The 22,687-nt window shown below is 48.2% G+C and overlaps 1 protein-coding gene across 1 annotated transcript in view; it reads left to right on the forward strand.

Moving 5' to 3' along the window:
- Positions 1 to 22,687, forward strand: part of CHAT (choline O-acetyltransferase) — a 41,916-nt gene that overhangs the window by 11,824 nt on the left and 7,405 nt on the right. The window contains exons 7-10 of the mRNA XM_047825901.1: positions 15,534 to 15,703; positions 17,746 to 17,846; positions 18,708 to 18,836; positions 21,432 to 21,554. Of these exons, the coding sequence (XP_047681857.1) occupies positions 15,534 to 15,703; positions 17,746 to 17,846; positions 18,708 to 18,836; positions 21,432 to 21,554 (523 nt within the window). The remainder of the gene's footprint in view (positions 1 to 15,533; positions 15,704 to 17,745; positions 17,847 to 18,707; positions 18,837 to 21,431; positions 21,555 to 22,687) is intronic.

The following is a 22,687-nucleotide window of genomic DNA, read 5'->3' on the forward strand; positions in this document are numbered from 1 at the left end:
GGGTGAGATCATCTAGAAACAGCAGAATGGGTCCTCGGAGGTCAGGTAGGGAAAGATACAAAGAGGATTGAGAAAGAGCAGCCCATGAAGTCAAGAGCAAAACCAGGAGATGAGTCACGAAGATTCAAATGGAAGGAGGAAGTGGCCAACTACTTGGAATGCTGCTGATGGCTCCAAGCAGAGCTGGACAAGAGGGGAGTCAGAGTTTGGCAACCCTAAGTCATCGGTGACCTTCACCAAAGTCAGGCTGGGGAGTAGGAAGAACAAATGGTTGCATGCTGATGAATGCGATCCAACAGCAGGAAGAAATTGTTGATGACACTGTCAATGAGTAGAATCAGTTAAGTGTGGATGACTCTTTTCAGACATTTTGGTATTAAAAAGGCAGAAAAATGGGGCTGTTCCTGGGGGTTGATGGGGGTCAAGGAAAATGTCTTTAGTAGGAGAGGCAAATGCATCATTGTATGTACACACATGTATGGAAGTACTTTGGTAAGAGAAATCATTAATGAGGACAGAAGAGATGAACAGACGCATGGGATTCTTGCAAAGGCAAAATGAAATGGAACCCAGAGAATAAGAGGCTTTGGTTGGTACCGGGAAAACCAAAAGCTGGGCCCGTGGTCCATGGGTCTGTAGCTGTGGTGGCAGGAATATGAGGAGGTACCTGACTGGTGGCTTCTAGTCTCAGATCAGCAGAGCTATGGCCATGAGCTGAGAGAGGCAGGGTAGGTTCTGAAGGCAAAAGAGAATGCAAGAAATAGCCTCTTGGAAAACTTGATGAGATTTATGGACTGTGTTGAGCTCATATTTGAGGGCTTGAGGGCCATACATTTTAAGAGAAACTATTTAGTATTGTTTCGCAATTTTTTTCCTTACAATGTTCAGCTCCTCAGGTTCAGGCAAAGAGAAGTGGGTCATCAGATTCAGCTAAGGTAGGAGAATATAACCAAGGGAGAGAGGTGGAAGATAGGGCAAGGGAATAGTTACAATATTGGAATCTGAAATGAGTAAGGAGGTGTAGTAGTCTGCTTGGGCCACCTTTGCAAAGTACCACAGCCTGAGTAGCTTAAACAGCAGAAATGTATTTTCTTACAGTTCTGAAGGCTAGAAGTCTGAGATCAAGGTGTGGACATGGTTGGTTTCTTCTGAGGCCTCTCTCCCTGGCTTGTCAATGGCCATCTTCTCCCTGTGTCTTCCCATGGTCTTCCCTCTGTATGTGTCTGAGTCCTAATATCTTCTTATGAGGACACCAGATATATTGTATTAGGACCTCATTTTACTTTTACTACCTCAATAAAGACCCCATCTCCCAATACAGTCTATTCTGAGATATTGGGGGGGGGGGTTAGGACTTTAACTTGGGGACTTCGAGAGGACACAGCTCAGCCCATGACAGGAGGGAAGTAAAAAACAAAGGTGGATGATTGATAGTGGAAATAGGTGGTGGAGTTGATGATTTTTAGGGGTCAGTGAGATAAGACATGTTGCAGAATGTGGAATAACAGAGCTTGTGCATCAGAAAGTCAAGAGTGTGGTCTGAGTGTGGGATGCTTGAGACTGAGACTTCAAAGGCATCAGTTCCTGGTAGTGATGAGCTCCCAGGTGTGATTGTGGGAGTGGATGCCAAGGTTGGACTGTTAAACGTGGAAGATTGAGGGACTGAGAAAGGAGGGTCCCTGTGGGCCGGGTCCTCTGCACAGGTGTTCAGGCTGTAGGAAAGATGACTGGAGTGGTTATGGGGAGGAAGAAGGTGAACCAGGAGCCCATATCTGCATGAGGGGGTGTTGTGAGGGAGTCAAGGGAACACAGCAACAGAGGGGTGACAATGATGGGGGTTGGAAGGTAGAAGTCTAATAGCTATGGCTCCAAAGGAAAAGCAGTGAAGACGTGTTCAGGAGCAGGAACAGGGAGAAGAAAGCCACCTACCCCACCTGGCACTGGCATGCATGAGTGTGAAGGAAAATAGTCTCCCGTGAGAGGACATAGGGAAGTGTTTCCCTCAGAGGGTGCCCCCTCCTGTTGAGGCAGAAGGTGAACAGAACACTTTCAGAAAAGATTGGCAATGCAAGGGGACTAGCCATCACTACTCAGATGTCATAAGGGGTTCAGGAAGGGGGAGAGGAGGGGAGTGAAAAATGAGACCATGGAGGGGACTCATGGCATGGGAGTGCTACTGAGAGTCCCAGGGATGGTGGTGATCATTGCAAACAACACTCTCAAATATTCAACTTCTGTGGAGGTACTCTCCTGGTTCCAGTGTGGTTGTGGGAGCTGGGGTGGGCATCTGACTGGCCCACAACAGTATCACAACTAGCACAATGGAAAGCCCAAGTCCCAAGGTCTCCACCTCCCTTCCTCGGACCTGGGCAGAGACCAATGCCCATGGGCACTGGGCCCAGGCAGGTGCTGTCTAACAAAAGGCTTCAGCCAAGCTGAGCTCCTCTTGTCATGGTGGAGGCCTGGATGGAGGCACCTGAGCTCAGACAAAATCGGCCCCTGAATTGTCATAGGGTCAACTGAGGCACAGTGGGGCAATTGATTTTATCAACTCTCTCCTTAGAAAACGGGACCCTGATCCTTCACCCTGCCTCCCAACGAAGACAGCTCCCACTGCCAGCCCACAGTTTCCCCCACCCAATCCTCTGCTATGACATTGAGAAGGTGGAGCTCACAGAGCAGTGGAGCCAGCTGTCTGCTATAAAGCCCATGTTCCCTCTCTGTACCCCATGTCTCCACACCCCCTTGACACTCCCCCAGCACTTCTTACATGAAATCTCTGAGAATATGTTACAAGACAAGTGTGTGTATTGTCATCTCTATCTTCAGCCTAATCATCAACAGCCAACACAGAATGCCCTCCTGGGGGTCCAAGAGCTAAGAAACCCAGCAGGACCATCACTGCCCCACAGAAGCCTGAGGTCTTTTTGGGAGACTGGAATAAGCAGAATTGTTAGAACAAGAGTGTACAGGATAAAACCAAAGGAGTGCCTCTAACAGGTGTCCAGAGGGAATTTGGGGACCTTACCCATCTGCCTGTCATAGCTCAGGAGGGCTTCCTTTGCCAAGTGGGACATGAGGCTAAGCCCAGGTGGGTTGAGGTGTGTGTGACTGGGGCTGGCCAACAACATCAGGATCATCTAGGGAGACCCTTAAAAAAGATTCTGGGGTCCCAGGGATTTTGCAGGGTGATAGGAGTGAGGCCAAGGAATTTGTTGTTTTATTTATTTATTTATTTTGAGAGAGACAGAGACAGTGCAAGCAGGGGAGGGGCAAAGAGAGGGAGAGAGATTGAATCCCAAGCAAGTTCTGCAATGCCAGCACAGAGCCCAAGCCTGGCAGAGCCTGATGTGGGGCTTGAACTCACAAAACTGTGAGATCATGATCTGATCGGAAACCGAGTCAGATGCTTAACCAACTGAACCACCCAGGTGCCCTAGGAATCTGAATATATATTTTTTAAATGGCCTTGGACCACATCTTTCTTTTTTTTTTTTTTAAAGTGTATTTATTTATTTTGAGAGAGAGAGAGAGAGAGAGAGAGAGAAAGTGCATATAAGCTAGGGAGGGGCAGAAAAAGAGGGAGAGACAGAATGCCAAGCAGTTTCCACACTGTCCACGCAGAGCACGACACAGGGTTCCAACTCATGAACCGTGAGATCATGACCTAAGCCAAAACCAAGAGTCAGATGCTTAACCAGCTGAGCCACCCAGGTGTCCCAGGAATCTATATTTTTAAAATACCTTTGAATGCAATTCAGGTTGGGACCAACTTCTGCAGATATTAGCAGCTACTATGTATGGAGGTCCACCTTGATGCTGACCTTATCTTGGGCCCTTTCTGTCCCTTGCTTTCAGTCTTCAGTATAGCCTGTGAGGTGGGATTTCATCCCCACAGAACATAGGAGGCTGTGTCTCCAACATGTTGAGGTAGTGTTCACCCTTACAGGTGGTCAGTGGTGGATCAGGGCATCTGTCCCCCAAGCCTGAGATCCTCAGGGCCCGGCAGGCAGGGTGGGATTTGGGGCCTCAGGAAGGGCATGCATAACCTCTCAGGACCTCCCTCCCTGCACAGCCTCGAAGCTTTGGCCTTTCTGAACCCAGGAGGTCCAACACTGTTATCCTGGTCTGGAAATTCAATTAGACATTCTGCCCTGAGTCTGGAAGACTACAGCACTTGTCAATTTGTAGGAAAAGGATAGCCAACTCAGAGAGCCCACACCCCCACCCTGGAGCCCGCTGGCTTTCCTGGGTGCTGCGTGGAGATCCTGTGAACAGACTTTGGGCAGATGCTTCTGTTTACACAGCGCCGTAAATATTTATCCCCAGCAGCCAATTAGAGCTGAGCCATTGCTTTCAAGGAGGGAACTGACAGAAGGCGGCTGCGTCTGGAGAAGGCCTCAGTCATGGTTTACAAGAACCACTCGGGATGGGCATTTTGCTATTTAAATATTGTCATCCAGAGATAGACAAGTCTGCTGATTTTAAAACCAATTACACATTAGCAATAACAGCCTTTCTGATTTAATTGGCCCAGAAATACCTCCTGGGCTCCCAAGGCTGAATGCTGTTTTCCTTCCTTGGGGGTAGGAGGGTGGTGTTGCAGGGGCCATTGTCCTCCCACAGTGGAAGCACGAAGGCTCCTGTGGATGAGGGTATCCAGACAGAGAGAGGCACAGGTTCAGGGGCAAGAGGCCTGGGCTTGACCTGGTTCTCCTTGCTGTGCCCTGGAGCCTGGTGTCCTAGGCCAGGACATGGGGATAGCCACCCTGCCCTGCAGACAGGACCGAGGGTTTGCAGAGGGACTACAAAGCAGGTGGTCTTGTGCCTGGTGCATAGAGGCTGTTTGCTAAATGATAACTCTTATTAGATTTGGGAAAACACTCTGGGGATGTTTATCCAAGGCCCACACACTTTATGGAAAAATCTGGTGAACTGCAAATGGATACCTGTTGAATGTCCATTTGGTCAGTGACAGTGACCCATGGCCTTAGACTGAATGGCCTGTACTCCTTGCCTCAGAACTCTAACCCTTATTAACTCCAAGATACCCTTGGAGGTGCTTCCCCTGGGCTCCCCACATGGCACATACTCTGTGTGCTCACACTCAGACACCTCTGTTATTTCCTTTCTTCTCAGATGCTGTCTCCCTGGCTCTCACTTTCCATTTTATGATATTTGGGGTACAAAGCAGGTGGAAAGTTTTTTTTTTTTTTTAATCTCCTGCCCTTCTCAACTCACCATCTCTCCCCTAATTCTGGAAGTGTGATAGCTCTTTAAATAGGCCTCTGTGGGAAGGGTATTTCAAACCCAGAAGAAAGAGCAGCTCTTGGTTCTTGAGGGTTTTTTTTTTTAATTAAATTAAACTTATTTGGGAATAATTATAGATGCACACACGCTTGTAAAAAATGATCTCCCCCAGGGGGGCACCTGGGTGGCTTAGTCAGTTAAGCATCTGACTCTTGGTTTCAGCTGGTGAGGTCATGATCTCACAGTTTGTGAGCTAAAGCCCCACATCGGGCTCTGCACTGACAGCTTGGAGCCTGCTTGGGATTTTTCTCTCCCTCTCTCTCTGCCCCTCTCTGGCTTGCTCTCTCAAAAAAACAAAAACAAAAACAAAAAACAAAAACAAAAACAAAAAACTAGAAAAATAAAAATAATCTCACTTGTACCCTTTCCCCCCAGTGCTAATATCTTGTAAAATTCTAGTATGATATCACAACCAGGATATCACAGCCCATTTCCCTTCCAACTCCATCCCTCCTTAACCCCTGGCAACCAGAATCTGTCTTCATTTCTAGAATGTAATTGTTTTCAGAACGTTATACAAATGGAATCGTACAGTACGTAACCTTCTGAGACTGGCTTGTTTTCACTTGGCATAATTCTCTGGAGATTCATTCACACTGTCCCATGTCTCAATAGTTCATTCCTTTTTATTTATTCCTTGGTATGTAGTTGATATCATTCACCCATTAGAGGACATCTGAGTTGTTCTTACTTTTTGGCTATTCAAATAAAGCTACTATCGTATATAATAGCTGTAAAATGTATAGTAGCTATTACTATAGTAGCTTTATTTGAATAGCCAAAAATTATATATATATTATAATTAATATATAATTGATATATAATTATATTTATATTATATATAAATTATATATATTTATATTATATATAAAGGTTTTTGTGCGATCATAAATTTTCATTTTAGGAAAAATGTCCAGGAATAAAATTGATATCTGTATGTTTAGGTTTTTTCTAAAATGTTTGTTTGTTGGTTGGTTTGTTTGTTTTGAGAGAGACAGCACTAGCAGGGGAGAGGCAGAGAGGGAGAGAATCCCAGGCAGACTCTGCACTATCAGTGTGGAGCCATATGTGGGGCTCAAACTCATGAACCGTGAGATCATGACCTGAGCTGAAATCAGGAGTTGGATGTTTAACTACTGAGCCACCAGGGTGCTCTGGTAGATTAACCATTTTGTTTTATGTAATGCCCCTCAATGTCTCTGGTAATTTTTGTTGCCCTGAAGTTTACTTAATCTGATATCAATGCAGCAACTCCTGCTTTCTTTTGATTAATGTTTGCTTGATATATCTTTTCCTTTCTTTTACTTTCAGCCAGTCTATATCATTATATTTGATGTGAGTTTCTTATAGATAAAATATAACCAGGATATCTTTTTAAATCTACTTTGTCAATTTCTATCACTGTAATTATTGATATGCTGGGATTTCATGTTGCCATTTTATTTTTCGTCACCTCTGTTGTTCTTTTTTTTAATTTTAATTTTTTTTTAAATTTTATTTCTTATTTTTTTTAATTTACATTCAAATTAGTTAGCATAGAGTGAAACAATGATTTCAGGAGTAGATTCCTTAATGCCCCTTACCCATTTAGCCCATCCCCCCTCCCACAAGCCCTCCAATAACCCTCAGTTTGTTCTCCATATTTATGAGTTTCTTCTGTTTTGTCCCCCTCCCTGTTTTCACACTATTTTTGTTTCCCTTCCCTTACGTTCATCTGTTTTGTCTCTTAAAGTCCTCATATGAGTGAAGTCATATGATTTTTGTCTTTCTCTGACTCATTTCACTTAACATAATACCCTCAGTTCCATCCACGTAGTTGCAAATGGCAAGATTTCATTCCTTTTGATTGCCGAGTAATACTCCATTGTGTGTGTATATATATATACTATATATATGTGTGTGTACATATATACATATATATGTGTGTATATATGTATATATATACACACATATATATATATACATATACACACACACACACACACACACACATATATATATATATATATATATATATATATATATATATATACCACATCTTTGTCCATTCATCTATTGATGGACATTTGGGCTCTTTCCATACTTTAGCTATTGTTGATAGTGCTGCTATAAACATGGGGGTGCATGTGTCCCTTTGAAATGGCACACCTGTATCTCGTGGGTAAATGCCTAGTAGTGCAACTGCTGGGTCGTAGGGTAATTCTACTTTTAGTTTTTTGAGGAACCTCCATACTGTTTTCCAGAGTGGCTGCACCAGCTTGCATTCCCAATCACCTCTGTTTTTCAATTCTTGCTTTCTTTTTCCTTCCTATAGTTTACTTGAACATTTTTGAGAATTCCACTTTGATTTATTGTAATGTTTTTAGTGTATCTGTATAGTTTTCTCTAGTGGTTTCTATAGGTATTTATATATTATATTGATAAATTATACATATATTATAGTATATCATATGTGTGTGTGTGTGTGTATATATATATATATATATATATATATATATATAACTTATCACTATCTACTGGTGTTGAAATTTTGCGAGTTCTAGTGAAATGTAAAAAGTTTATTACCCTTTCCTCTCCCCCATTTATAATATAATTGTCTTAAACATTTCCTCTAATACAAATTTAGAACCACATCAGGCAGCGTTATAATTTTGTTTCAGCAGGGAAATATAATTTTAAAAACTCAAAAAGAGAATGAAAATTTATTTACTATAATATTTACTCTTTCTGTTATTCTTTCTTCCTTCTTAATGTTTCCATGTTTCTTTCTTTATATAATTTCCTTTCTTTGGGGGGAAATTCCTTTAGCTTTCCTTTTAGGGCAAGTCTTCTGGGAATAAATTTTCTTAGTTTTTCCTCATCTAAAATGTCTTGATTTCCCCGTCCTTCCTGAAGGATATTTTTGCTAGATATAGAATTCTGGATTAATGGTTTTCTCTCAGTACTTGAAAAAGGTTGTGTCACTTCATACCAGCCTCCATGGTTTCTGATGAGAAATAGACAGTAATTTAAATTGTTTTTCCCCTACAGATAAAGCATCATTTCTCTCTGCTTTCAAGATTTTTTCTTTGTCTTTAGTTTTCAGAACTTTGACTATGATAATGTCTTGATGTGGATTTTTTTGGATTTATCCTGTGTGGGATTAACTGAATACCTGAATTTATCCTGTGTGGGATTAAGTTTATGTCTTTTGCCAAATTTAGGAAGTTTGGGGCCATTATTTCTCTGAGTGCTTTCTTGCTCTGCTCTTTTTCCTCTCCTTCTGAGACTCCAATAACATGATTGTTAAGGTCTTTTGTCCCACGGATTTTTCAGTATTATGATGATTAATTTTAAAATATTTCTCACATAGTTCTAACATTCTGGTCATATCAGTAGTGGGCATATACTGATGGTCTTTTTTCATTCAAGCTGAGATTTTCCTGGTTCTTGGTATAAGTGATTTTCTATTGAAACCTGGAGGTGTTATATTGTAAGACTCTGGATGTTATTTAAACCTTCTGTTTTAGCTGGCTTTCTCTGACACCACTCCAGCAGGAGCAGGGAATGGGTTCTGCCTTGAGGCAAACAAGTGGAGATAGAAGTCCAAGTTTCTCATGAGACCTATATTAACACCCCAGGGGAGGTTCCTTGTTACTCATGGTGGGAGTAGGAATTCAAGATCCCACATATTCTCGACTAATGCTGTGTGTGGAGCAACTGAGGTGCTGGATATTGCCCAGTGGAAATGGATTGTCCCAGCTTCTATCTGAGACCATGCCTTCTCTGATACCCTCAGAAGCTGACATGCTTCAGTACAGACTGCTGATGGTAGAAGTCTAGGCTCCCCACTCTGCTTTTGTTGGCATGGGGGAAGGTTATTATCTAAAAGTTTTCCTGTCTTGCTAGTATGCCCCTTTCCTGGTCCTTTGGCTAAAGAAAGTAGGCTTTTATTGGGCTTTTTTTTCCTTTTGATCTACATTTGTTTGTGTTTTATGTTATTGGCTATTTGAGCTCCAAGCCTGGCATATTTTAGGTAAAACATAAAACCCAGTGTATTCATCTGAGTGGCTTAAACAACAAATTTATTTCTCACCATTATGGTGGCTAGAAGTCCAAGGTCAAGGTGTTGGCAGCATTAGTTTCTCCAGAAGCCTTTCTCTGTGGCTTGCAGATGACCACCCTCTCACTGCATCCTCAAATGGTCTTTTATCTGTGCACACACATCTCTGGTGTCTCTTCCTCTTCTCGTGAGGACATGGTCATATACGTTTAAGACCCCACCCTTATGATCTCATTTAACCTTAATTAACTCATTAAATAAAGCCTCATCTTTAAATACAGTCACATTGAAGGTTAAAGCTTCCGTATATGAATTTCAGGGCTGATGGAACACAATTTAGTCCAGAACAGGCAGGGAATTCACCATCATATTGTTCCTTGGGTCCTGAGAACCTCAGCCTGTCCATCTCTCTCCATCTTTCAGAGTCTTCTGATGTTTGTTTTAAATGTAATATCCAGGGTTTTTAGTAGAAGGAACTGGGAAAAGTCAACTTGATGTTCCTGGAAGCAGAAGTCCTTCCTTTTGAGCTCTTTCAAGAGGATTTTGGAACTCAAGTCAAAACAATTCTGCTGTGCAAGAGCCAGGTCTTATTGGGCAAGAAATACTTTTGTTGGAATCTTCATAGCCTTTGGGAACTGGGAGCATAAAGATTATTCCATAAGCCATAGAGTAGAGAAGAATATGGGATGTGTGATGGCAAATTTCCATCCCAAAAGGAGAGACACTCCCTTTATCTAGGCAGAAAATCTGCTCAGATGGAACTGACAAAGGTTTAGAAGCTCTAAGCCTCCGAAAAGGAGCCAGTGTCTCCATCTCCCTGGACCATGTGAAGCAAGACAGTAGGGATCTGACTTGAGCCACCTTCCCAGGGTGTAGAACAGAGAAGGCAAGTGTCTGAGATAGAGCTGTGTATATGTGCACACATGTGCACAGGTGGAGGTGTTGGGGAGCAGCACCTGAGTTCTGCAGCCCTCCACAACAGGGGTGCTGTGTTCCTTTTATTTTTGCTCACATTAGTCACAGTCTGTAAGCTTTCAGTCTCTAACAGAAGCTCCAGGGCCCTCCAAGGCCCTGTGGCCTCTGGAATTTCCGTGTCACCGAAGCTGTCAACTCCCCAGGCGTGGGTGGCAGAGCAAGCTCCTCCTATTACTCAACTCCGACTTCTCACTATTAAGCAGGGGCTCCTTGAGGAAGATTGATTTACCACATTAAACGAGCCTCCATGTGCTCGATGAGAATGTCACAAGACAAACGGCTCCTGCCGCATGCCTCCAGCCCACAGCCCCCCGTTTTCATTACATTTGGGCCAGAGTCATGGTGGATGAGTTTGGGTGTAGTTCATTTTCTGCCTTACATGATAAACTTGTCAGCCTTTGACCGATCAGCTACTTGTATGCAGGAGTTCATTTGCAAGGCCACCTGGCATCCCAGCTCTGCTGTCCTGCTCCCATTTCACCCTGTCTAATGAGCCAGGACCTGGTTACTGTTGGTTGGCGCTGAGCTCTGGGGCCCTGCACAACCCGCATGCTCAGCCCCTCCTCAGGGTCCCATCTCTCCTGCCTGGAGGCAGCTACAGCACTGATGCCTGGGGAGATGTCCTTGTCTGTTGCTTCAAGTTGTCCATCTGGGAAGGAGTGTGCAAAGCCTCCACTCTCCTGCGCAGATGTGTTAGGCTTACTCCCCAGCATCCTGGATGGACAGGCCTGCCTTGAGTTTCCTGGGGGAGCTATAGCCTGCCCGCTCCACTTTGGGAGCTATTCTAAGGAAATAGCTTCGAGGCTATTCTAAGGAATTTGGCTTTGGGGTATTTCCAAGGAAATTTTAGTGTAGGCAGATACCCAGCCTGGGGTCTCAGAGCTCACTGAGACATGACCAACAGGGCCAAGGTATGCAGCATTGGGGATTCCCATGGCCCTTTAACTGACCTCCAGACCCACATCCTTCCCAAGCTGCTGGGCATCCCCTAGACTCTGCTCTGACCATATCAACCCCAGCCCAAGATCCTTTGGTGGTTCCTTGTTGTTGCTAGATGAAACCCACATTCCGGATCCTGCCATTCACAACCCTTGATGATCTGTTCCCAGCCTGGGCGTTGTGGTTGCACGCCTGAGATCAGGTCTATTTCCCTCCATTTACTGGGTGACCTTAGACAAGACATTTAGCTTCTCTGTGAATGGGGATGATAAAAATGCCTATCTCATGTTCATCAATATGAGGGCTTCAATAGATGCCTGGCACATAGTAGGTGCTCAACAAAGGTTAGCTAATAGCATCACTTCACTGCACTTTTTCAGCCTCACCTAAATCTTGCATGCCTTTACCTATAATCTGGAGATGAACTGCAGCCTGGGGTGGTCTGCTCACTCAAAAGCTCCACCCATAAGCCTGGGTGTCTATACCCCAGCCCTTAGAACCTTTTCCAGCACTGTTATCTCCCTCCTGACACGTTTTTCCCTTCCTCTCTGCCTGTTTCAATCTGATCCCAGCCTGGCCAAGGCTTCTCCATTCTCTGAAGTCACCAGCCAGCCTGGGAGCCAAAAGGAACCCCCAGAATAGCACACAGGGCAGGGCCGGGCACCAGGGCCATTGGCAGGGACTCCAATTGGAGCAGAGAAGGGCAGGCCTGGGAGCCTTGCAAAGGGTGAGGAATCCCTTCCAAATCTCCATCCCCTCCCAATCTCTCACCATTCTCCCATCCCACGAGGCTCTATGCCCTGAGGGTAGTGGTTTTCTCACCCTCAAGAGGCCATTGACCTTTCCTGTTAGCCAGATGGACTCCTCCAGGCTCCCACTCTGCACTGTGTACACAGATCTCAGCCTCACCTGTCTATATACACTCTCAAGTCCACTGTCTTCCATGGACATTTTCCTGTGCCCACCTGGACTAGGGACCCAGGCCTCACCCTCTACAAGCTCACAGACATGGGAGAGTGGACTAGATCAGGGTTTCTGGAGCTGGACTGGCAGTGACTGCTTAAAGTATAGGGAGGTCTGAGGTCAGCAGCAGGGCCTTTTGCTGTAGGGTTATGCACAGTGCAATAGGAGACAACAGGTATAGAGGGGACCAGTCCAGCCTTGAACCCAGGCACCATATGAGGTCAGCCTGGTGGACAGAGCAGAGGTTCCTTGTCTGCCCCGAGCAAGCAGCTGAGCTAGAATGCTCTGGGTATGAGGAGTTCTGGAGTGCAGGAACTCTGTCTGGGCCACACCCCCCATGCCAGGCACAGTACCAGCCCTGTTAGAGGATCGGGGAGCTTGGGAGGTGTTTATGAGTGGAGCTCTGATAGGTGGAGGAGGAGAGGAGCCCCCATACATGCTATGATGTAGAGATGAATGAGCCCAGGTGTCTAGGGAGTAGCAGGAGGTATGAGGTCCATGCAGGGATTCAGGGGAAGTGATCCCCAGAGGGGCAACATGATGAGCCATTGGACCCAAAGGGCTATACTTAGATTCAACTTCATGGGCAATAGAAGTCATTTCAGGTTGAAGAGGGTAACCCAGTGACAGCACCACACTGAGGAGTAGAGGGAAGGGCAATTCCCGAAGGCTTCAGCTGGTAAATCTTTAGATCCTCAGGACATGGCCTAAAGCCTTGAAGTTGATCAGATTCCAGGAAATCCCAGGAGGCCATGTGGAAGATAATGAGTCATCCTGGAACCATTGGGATCAAGAGCGGTGCTGAAAGTGCAGTACTCTCCACGCCCTCATCTAGATAGGCAGTGGGGAGCAGATGACCCAGGGATGGGCTGGCTTGCCTGTCAACCTCCTTCCCAGAGTGGAAGACTCGCTGGAGTGGAAGACTTGCAAAGAGGGATTTGCAAGAAGTGGGAGGGAGGGGATGGGTGGGGACTGCAGACTCTCTTCACATGAGATTATATGTGGACACTTCTCATGAACTGGAGAAATCATGTGGGCAGAGCAGACAACACCCAAGTGGCCTTGACATCTGTGTGCCCAGCACAACGGCCCCCCTCAAGTCTTACTCCACTGGGGTGGGGGAGAGTCACCACACATCCCAGTGAGGGTGCAGTCCAGAAAGGTTGGGGTGAGGCTAAGAGCAAGGAGGAACTGACAGAACCTTATCGAGGGCCACCCCAGGTCCCTAGATGGATAGAAGGAAGGACAAACTACCGTTGGCAGCATCAAGCTATATATAGACTCAGCCTCCTATTGACTGGGGAAGGTGCTGTTGGCCTGGCTCCAACCCACAGGCAGGACCTGGCTGGTGGACAGAGGCTGTGGGGAGATCCTGAACCTAAGCCACACCTGCTCCCACACATTCCCTGGACTTCAGAAAAGCAGTTTCCAGATGGCTGTGAGAGATGATGGGCATAATTTTTGGCTTGAGGCTCTGGAAGAAGAGAAGCTTCCAGAGCCAAGGGCTCTGAAAGAGAGAATTCTGACCTATCAGTAAATGGATCCCAATAAGGAGGGGAAGGGCAGGAGCAGAGAGGTATGTGTGGCTGGACAGGCAGAGGGCTGTGTGCTTGGACTCCAGCTGACTACAGGAAATAGGAGAGCCAGCACTCAGGACCAGGGCCTGCCCAAGTGCCTGCCTTAATGGGACAAGAGGGAGCAGGGTGGGGGTGGTCCTGATTGTTATCTTGGAGGGCTCCTTGGCCCCCAGAATGTTTCTCTCTGACAAATAGCTTCCTAGACAGGGACCTCGAATTTCAATACCCACAGGGATCAAGGGGGTTGAATGAATGAGAAAGGACTATGATAAACCAAGGGTGCAGCTTCTCAGCTCCAGCCAATTCTTGCAGTGTGAGAATCTGAGCCCAACATCACCAGATGGTATAAGTTAGGATTAGATTTGGCCATGTGTGACAGAAAGCCCAAAATAATAGTGGCTTAAAGAAAACAGGTTTCTCTCTCTCTCTCTCTCTCTCTCTCTCTCTCTCTCTCTCGTGTACACCAGAAGTAAGCCATCCAAAGCTAATACATGGCGTCTAGGGTTCTTCCATCTCACTGCAAGGATGTGGCCCTGCATCCATATAGTCCAAATGGAGGCTAGAGGTCCAGCCATCACACCGGTGTTCCAAGCAGTGGATAGAGGAAGGTGGGAAGAGGGGCAAAGAGCATGTGCTAGTTATCTTTAAGGAGCTCTCTTAGAAGCTGTCACGTTGTGTTTCTAAATGCTGTTGGCAGTGGGCAATGTAGCTTGAGTTCTGGTTCTCCCTGTGCCAACCAAAAACCAGGCACTCTGTGACTAAAGGGAGAATGGATATTGCCATCTGCAGCTAGCAATCTCTGCCACATAGTGCCCCTTTGCCTCCAAATACCTTGCACCCCATCTTCCATGCATAGAATACTCTGGGGCTTGGAGGGAGGGGTAACTCTGCACTTCATCCTGTTACAGCATCCAGCCCAAAAGGCTGGATAGAGGAGGTGGTGGAGGTGGAGGAGGCTGCCTAGGGCAGCCCATCTGGCCGGGCCAGCTCTACTCCAAGAGAAACCCCATGCCCAATGTCCCCCATGGAGAAGCTGAGCTGCCTTGGTGATATGTCTCCTGCACAACTCAGTGGCTTTTAGTGACATGCCTGAAATGGCCCCAATGGGCTCACCCGCATATGGCTTTGGGGCAGCCTGTCCCTTCCATCTGCCCTCTGCATTGAAATAACTGCCGAGGTGGCAGAGGGCAGGGAGGGCAACACCTTGAATCCCTCCCTTCAGCTTTTCATGTGAAACTGACTGATTTTTAAATTTCAGCAACTAATGTTCAAAAACTGTAGTTCAGGACAAATAAACATGCCTATGTGCCACATGTGGCTCTTAAGTGCCACAGTGGGGTGGGTGGGGGTGCGGCTGGATGGGGGAATTGGAGCTCCTCCCCTGGCAAAATCTGGCCAGTGGGTCTAACATCCATGGAGAAGGCCCTGCATGAGCCCCCTCATCCTAGAAGGCAGGGCCAGTGACCACCCATCCAGGGGCAGAACTGGCCACAGATGAAGAGTGAGTGGGACTCTCGCAGAGACCCTGAGAGTGAGCCGGCTGCTGGGATTCGCACAGAAGCTCAGGACAGTCTGGCTGACTTCACCACCCACCCTCTGGGGTTCAAAGAGGGGTCGGGACTGTCTCAAGGGCTGGGTGTCGCCTGTGATATGTGACACTCCGTGGAGGGGACCTCAAGCCTAGGGTTTGGGGGTAGGTGATAAGGCCTTGTTTGCCTGGCCCTCAGACTCCACCAACCGGGATGCACTGGACATGATTGAACGCTGCATCTGCCTGGTATGCCTGGATGCCCCGGGAGGCATGGAGCTCAGCGACACCAACAGGGCACTTCAGCTCCTTCACGGCGGAGGCTGTAGCAAGAATGGGGCGAACCGCTGGTACGACAAGTCCCTGCAGGTAAGCCTCCCCAGTGGCGTGGCCAGGGGCCCGAGCCAGCACATGCTCACATCCAGCAGGCTGCCTCGCTGGCCTGTGCTACCCAGGATGCTGCATCGGGGGCCAAGGGAGCTGAAGGCACTGGAAATGTGCTGCTGGTGTCAGCCCCTGGACTGGCCAGGATGCTTCTCTGGAGCAAGTGCCCGAACCCAACTCAAACCCCTAACCTTCCTGCAGCCTGTGCCAGGCATGTGGGACCTCTGGGTCAGACCTGGGGCTCACTCCCTATCTCCCTTCACGCACTATAAGGTGAGGGACATCACTTTCATAATGACCATATTAAATAGCCAACGATCTCTATGCTTTGGGCTAACATTGCTCACACTGAGAAGCATTTCTAGGCAACATCTCATTTTCCGCTTTCTCTGGCCCCTACGTTCTGGTTATCCTTTTTTATTGGTTTGCATATTGATTCTGCTATTCCTGATGAGTTCTCTTGCTGCTGTGCTGGCTGTCTCAGCCTCCACCAGTGGTGCTAATGGCTTGTAATCTTTCATGGAGCAGCTGTGGGAGAGAAATGATATAATGGATGTACAGGACCGGAAACATAGCAAGCCTTGGGAGTGGTTTTTAAAAGGCACCGTTTTCCTTCCTTTCTTTTAGTGACAGGGACAGAAAATCACTAATGCATGAGTGGGCACAGCCTTCCCCTCCTGCCTCACATGGGTGACTGTGCCCACCTCTGGGCTCTTTCCACGGGCAGGACAGATGATCAGGTGAGCTGGAGGAGCCAAAGAGGCTCCCAGGGACGTGAACTGAAAGGATCAAGAGCTAGTCTCAGGACAGGAAAGCAGGGGATGTTGGGGAAAAGAGAAAAGAATCTGCGAGGGTTGAGTTTTGAGAAAGATGACGTGGGAAGATTGAAGAATGGGAGGAAAGCTTCGGGTCACCGGCACGTGATGTGAGAGACTGGGCAAGACATGAAGGAGAGTCAGCTCACGTGTGATTGTTACAGCATCCTGGAAGAGTATCAGTAAAAATGTCAATAGCTTGTTTGTTTGCTTGTTTGTTTATGGACGGTGGACCAGACTCTCTTGAGTGTGATGCTGTGCTGAGCCGCTATAGGCAGCCCCACTTTATCTGGGGTATGCTTTAACAATAAAATCTCAATCTCATTATTTTCTGACAACACTTCTGTACATGCTGAGTATGTTCCTTTTCTAAGTCGGCTAAGTACAGCCTTGGTAAAATCTTTACAGTGCCTGTGGACCTTTCCTATACTTTCTTTCTAATCCTCATAGCAATCCTGTGAATTGGGCCTTATTGCATTCATTTTAAAGGGGAGCAAACTGAAGCCAGAGAGCTGAAATGTCTGGTTAAAGGTCTCCCAGCTGGCAGGTGGCAATGGCAGACCTGGAATCCGGGTCCCTGACTCGAAGCCCAGGCAGCAGGGAGCAGAGCATCCTCAGAACACCCTTCCTTCACTCCCACCAAGAGACAATTTGTTTCTCCCTAGGAATCTGCACACCATCCGAATTGAATCATTATCTTTCAGTCACTCATTCAACAAAATCACTGAGCACCTACTATGGGGTAGACACTGGTTTAGATCCTGGGAATAAAATCCAAGGTAGCCAGACACACAGGGTGGACTCAGACACATAACCACACAAAGCTGTACAGGCTCGTGGCCCCAGTGCCCACTGTGATGGGGAAACAGGGCTTACCAGAAGCTGAAGGAACTTGCCCAGGACCTGAGCAAAGTATGTACAGCTTCCGTGTGAGGTCTCAGGAATCACTGGGCTACCTCAGCCAGGGAACCTTGGGATCCACCCTCACTGCCCAGAGCATTTCTGGGAAGGAGGTCACACGACAGAGCTGCCTTGAGGCCCCCATATTCTCAGGTCTTGGGAATTTCCAGAAGCATTCTTTTTGGGGAGATCATGTGCTTTGGTGTCCCTGGAGGAGAGGTCCCTGAGAGGTTGAGGATGCCTGGCCTGGAGCCAAGGGGCCAGTTTGAAATGCAGACGCTACCAGACGTGCCTCACCTCTTCTTCTTGCAGTTTGTGGTGAGCCGAGACGGCACCTGTGGTGTGGTGTGCGAACACTCCCCTTTCGACGGCATCGTCCTGGTGCAGTGCACAGAGCATCTGCTCAAACACATGTGAGTCTGGGGGCGGGGCCCCTTTGCAACAGCCATAGAAGTCAAAGCCAGACTGCCAAGGGGCTGCCAAGCTAGGCCAAGAAAAATTTGGGTGTCCGTCGGGGGGGTGGGGCACACTTGTCCGGAAAGTGTCTTAGCAAAAGATGGGTTTGAAAACCAGCTTGACATCATACACTTTATCTGCCATGGACAGAGGGGGGCAGACTGGACAACAGGTTTGGGGCGGTTAGAAAAAAGCTTGGCAAAGAATTCTCAGCCAAAAAGGAACACCTGCTTTGGCCCAGTGAAGCCCAGAGCAACATCTAGTGCTGTTCAGAGTCAGGGCTGGGCTGGCTTGACCCAGCACAGCGGAGGGCAGGTCCCACCTCCTTCCATCCCCTTGGGCTGCGTCTCTCTCCCTAGCTTCCAAGCCGGCCAGACTGAGTGCTTCTCTATCCCTTAAACACACCGACCCCTTTCCTCTGTTTGTGGTTTACCCATTCTCTCCTTCTAGAATCTTCTCTCTGAATCTAAGTTCTAAATCTCTACCATGATTTAAGAACTCTTTAGGATCCCTAAAAGCCCTCATGGACAAAACAACACAATTTGCTTCTTCAATTTCCTTCCAAGTGTTTCATAAATGTCAGTGGTGGAAAGTGGTGGAGTGGGAAAGCGTGAAAAGAAATACGGGGCTCTGGAGTCAGGCAGAACTGGCTGGAATCCTGGCTCTGCCACGTGCTCCTTTGAGTGGCTCCGCTGACCCTCAGTCTGTGTTTCCAGGGACAGCTCAGACCCACTGAAACTCCAATAGCTAAGACGCATGCTGCCAGCAGCCCGCAGCATGTGGAAGGGCCGCACGAGGTCACCTCTCTCTGTCTGCAGGGTGAAGAGCAGCCAGAAGCTGGTCCGAGCCGACTCTGTCAGCGAGCTCCCGGCCCCCAGGAGGCTGCGTTGGAAATGCTCCCCGGAAATTCAAGGCCTCTTAGCCTCCTCAGCAGAAAAACTTCAACGGTACAAAGTCCAAGTCTCTTTTAGGGGGATTGCTACCACCTCACCACAACCCCCTCTATCCAGGCTGGATATCTAGAGGCAACCTGGAAGTTTCTAAAGACCCCAGCTCTTTGCCTCCCCTTGCCCACCTGCACTACTCCCTTCCACCCCCATCATGGAAATGTATTCAAACTAAAGGGGAGTTACAACTCTCTGGGAAATAACCTTGCTGGAGTATCCATCATTTCCATAAAATGCAAACATGGAGCTATTTTTTCGTGGGTTTCACCTGACTGAGCAGAGTCAAGACGGGGAAATCATCCCCTTGCTTTTGGGGGGAGTAGTAAACAATTGGTTTGCATAGGTCATTTGAATCCAAGCTATTTTGATTTGCTTGAATTTACACTGCAACTTGACAAGGGGGCCTTTTTTCCCAAGAGGAGGGAGGCAGTCAAGGCCCTAACGGGACCATGCAGGAGGACCCAGGATGGGTCTGGGCATCTCTGGGTGGGCCAGCACTAGAACGGTGGCAAGTTGTGGAGTGAGCTGTAGGCTGGCAACTAGATCCGGACCTTGGTTGTTCATTCCCTCATTCGGTAAGTAAGCATGATTCATTCATTCACTCATTCACTCATTCATTAGACATGTACAGAATTTTAAGTGTGCCAGGACTGTGGAAAGGCTGAGGACACCAAAATGAATATACCACGGAGCCTGCTGTCCATGCTTCAGTGGAGGAAGGAGACCCTCAGACCAAAACGTGTGACACAATAAAATGCCAAAACCAGGGAAAGGCATACAGACCCGAACTCACAGAGGCTACAGGAGTGGAATTCTACCAGGACATTGTGGGAGGGCTTTGCCACGATGGGCCTTGAAGGATGGATAGGAGTTCATGGTGCAGGCAGGGGAGAAGAGGCAGAAAGGCAGCTTGTTCAAGCTTGTACAGGTTCATAGAAGATCCAGGCTGGCCTGGAAACCAGCAACTGAGAGAATTGGCAGAACTGAGGCACTAAAGGGACATTGAGGCCACATCGTGAATACATTGCTGTTCTTGTGTTATGGGACCTGGAAGCTGTCCTTCAGTGGTGAAAAGCCCCTGGAGGGTTTTGAGCAGGGGGGTTCAGGGGGCCAGTGAGGAGATTATGGGAAGCGCATGGGTGAGTGGGACAGATCATGGCCAGGCTTGAAGGGTAGAAAGGGCAAGGCCACTGCAGGCTGGAGGATGTGGAGGATGACTGGCTGTGGCAGGAGAGTGGGAGAAGCCCCAGGTGTTCATCTACAAATGGTGCTGATATCACAACCTTACGGGGCTGTTCTTGGGATGAGCAGGCCTCTAGGAGAGTGAGTTGGTAGACTGGCAAGTCCTGGGTGGAGAAAACCCCCACTCATTTTCAGAGATCTGAATGGGGCCCCTGAAGTTTTCTTTTCAGAAGTGGGGAACCAGGAGAGGCCTGAAGCTGAGAAAGCAGGAGGAGCCTTGGGGGTCCTGGGCCACCTGTGGAAGGGAGCAGTGTCTGTGTGGGCAGGGCCTGGGCAAGAGGTTTCCAGGTGGCTGTGTGACCATGAACTCAGCCTGTCTAGAGACAGTTGACTAACAGGTTGGACTGAGGGGTGAGCCTCCATGGGTCCCCAGAACCTGACATGGCCCCACCGAGAGCTGAGCTCCCATGAGGAAGGGGGAATAGCTCAAGGAAGGGCAGGCAGGCAGCATCTGCGACCTGAGGAAGTATGTGCATGGAGGCTTGGGGTTGCCTGCCCAAGGCTCTGTGTTCACTTATGGCCAGTGGACAGATGATGTGGACCCTGCCGGACCATGTTGCAATGGACAATCAGCCCAGACCCCAAACTCATGAAGGAAGAGACTGGTCAATAGGGGATGACAGGTACTCAAGGGTCTCAGTGTAGACTCAGGGTATCTACCTGTTACTCTGACAGTGACTCATGGGCAGTAAGGACCTGGGCATGCCATGAGAGGCTCAGTAATAGTTCCTGGGGTTTATAGTCAGCGGCCAAGCCAAGAAGAGCAGCCCTTGCTGGGGTGGCCATGACCAACAGGGAGGCCCCAGGTCTTCCTCTCATAACACAACAGGGAAGAGTCTCTGTGAAGAGACATGGCTTACAGCCATCTCAGAAATAGGCTTTTCCCTGGGCAAAGGTGACATGCCCAGTCTGGCAGAATAGCCAGGATGCCAAAAGAGTCTGACAATGTGGGACACACCTTCCCAAACAGGTCAAATGAATGGCCTCCTTCAGGCCTGCTTCTGTGGGCAAGAGGCTTCTAGGATTTTGTTTGAGGACACTGCTCTCCCTGCCCATGCAAATGCCTCTCAGGCCCCTGTGCTCCCAGGCCCCTCCCCTACCACCAGAACAGGGCCACTGCCCTGCCTGGCCAAGCCTCACCTTCAGCTCAGGGATCCCTGGTCTGGCATGCCCTCTGCCACTTCTGTATGTCAAGGCCTGTCTCTGACACCCGATATGTTCCTGGTGGGCAAGGACTGTGTCCTCAACTTCCAGAGCACTAGGTTGTACACCAAGCTTGAGCAACTTAGTTAGACTTTGTGGTGTGTGCATTCCATTTTACATGTAATAGCACCTCTTCTTCTTCTGCCACAGAATAGTAAAGAATCTTGACTTTACTGTTTATAAGTTTGACATCTTCGGAAAAACATTCATTAAGAAGCAGAAATGCAGCCCTGATGCCTTCATTCAGGTGGCCCTCCAGCTGGCCTTCTACAGGTGAGCAAAGCCTGCTGGCGGAATGACGCTGCCCAGGTGGGCTGACTGACAAGCTGCCCTAGACTCTAGAGTCTAGAAGCATCCTAGAGGGAGGAGTGACTTCCTGTGGGCCTAGGAGATGGGAGGACCAGAGCAGGCTGCATGGAAGAAGGTGCCACTTCATCAGAGTGTGAATCCAGTCTCAGAAAAGAGAAGGAAAGACATCAAGTCAGGAATTTGCCCGAGTGATGGCACAGGTGCACAGAGCTCAAAGCGCCAGAACACTGAGCTAACAACGCGGGTGATGGAGGCCGCTCCTACTCTTGCCCTCACCCAGCCTCTGGCTGTGCCCTGTTTCTTTATAAGGACATGGAACCAGCATACCCCCCACCCCCGCCCACTGTGGGTCAAGTCAAAGAATCTGAACTCATCTTTGATTTGTCCCTGTCTCTCATTCCCCACCCGTGACAGCACCATGTCATCCTCCAGATGTCTCTCAGAACCTCTCCCCCCCACCCCCCATTTTCCCTCTCCATCACCATCGGCCCCTCCCCCGCCCCCATCATCTGGTGCTGCTTAACTGCAGCATGCTCCCCCAGGGTCTCTGCCTCCACTCCCATCTTTGCAAAACGTTGAAATATGCAAATCAGATCCTATCACTCACCACCTTGAACCCTCCCAATGGTTTTCCACCATGTTTAGAACAAAGTCCAGGCTTAGAAAGTCTCCCTGTGAACTGGCCTCTACTGGGGCCCTCCTCCCAAGCCCTTTGCTCTGGCTGTGCCTCCGCCCACCCACCCGTTGCCATCACCACTCTTCACATGCCACCTCCTCCCCTCTGCCGGGGTCTGCTCTGGTGTCAGCTCTCAGAGGCCTGCCCTGACCCCCTTATCTAAAGCAGCCACCTCAGGCCCTTGCCATCCAGCTCTCTAGCCTATCCCATTGTGTCCTCTTTTTCTTTCATAGCAGTTGTTGTTTGTGTGAGCTACCTTGTTTGTTGATTTGTTGATTTTTGTTTTCTAGCCTGTCTCTCCTAAGCCTGACACTCTGGGTATCTCTCACACACCCGGCACAGAGTAGGCATCAGGGGCTGAGTCACAGATGTGAGAATACATGACAGGAGTTTTATCTGGGGGGCGGCACAGTCAGGTCTG

This window comes from Prionailurus viverrinus, chromosome D2 (genome assembly GCF_022837055.1).
Source record: "Prionailurus viverrinus isolate Anna chromosome D2, UM_Priviv_1.0, whole genome shotgun sequence".
Lineage (NCBI taxonomy): Eukaryota > Metazoa > Chordata > Mammalia > Carnivora > Felidae > Prionailurus > Prionailurus viverrinus.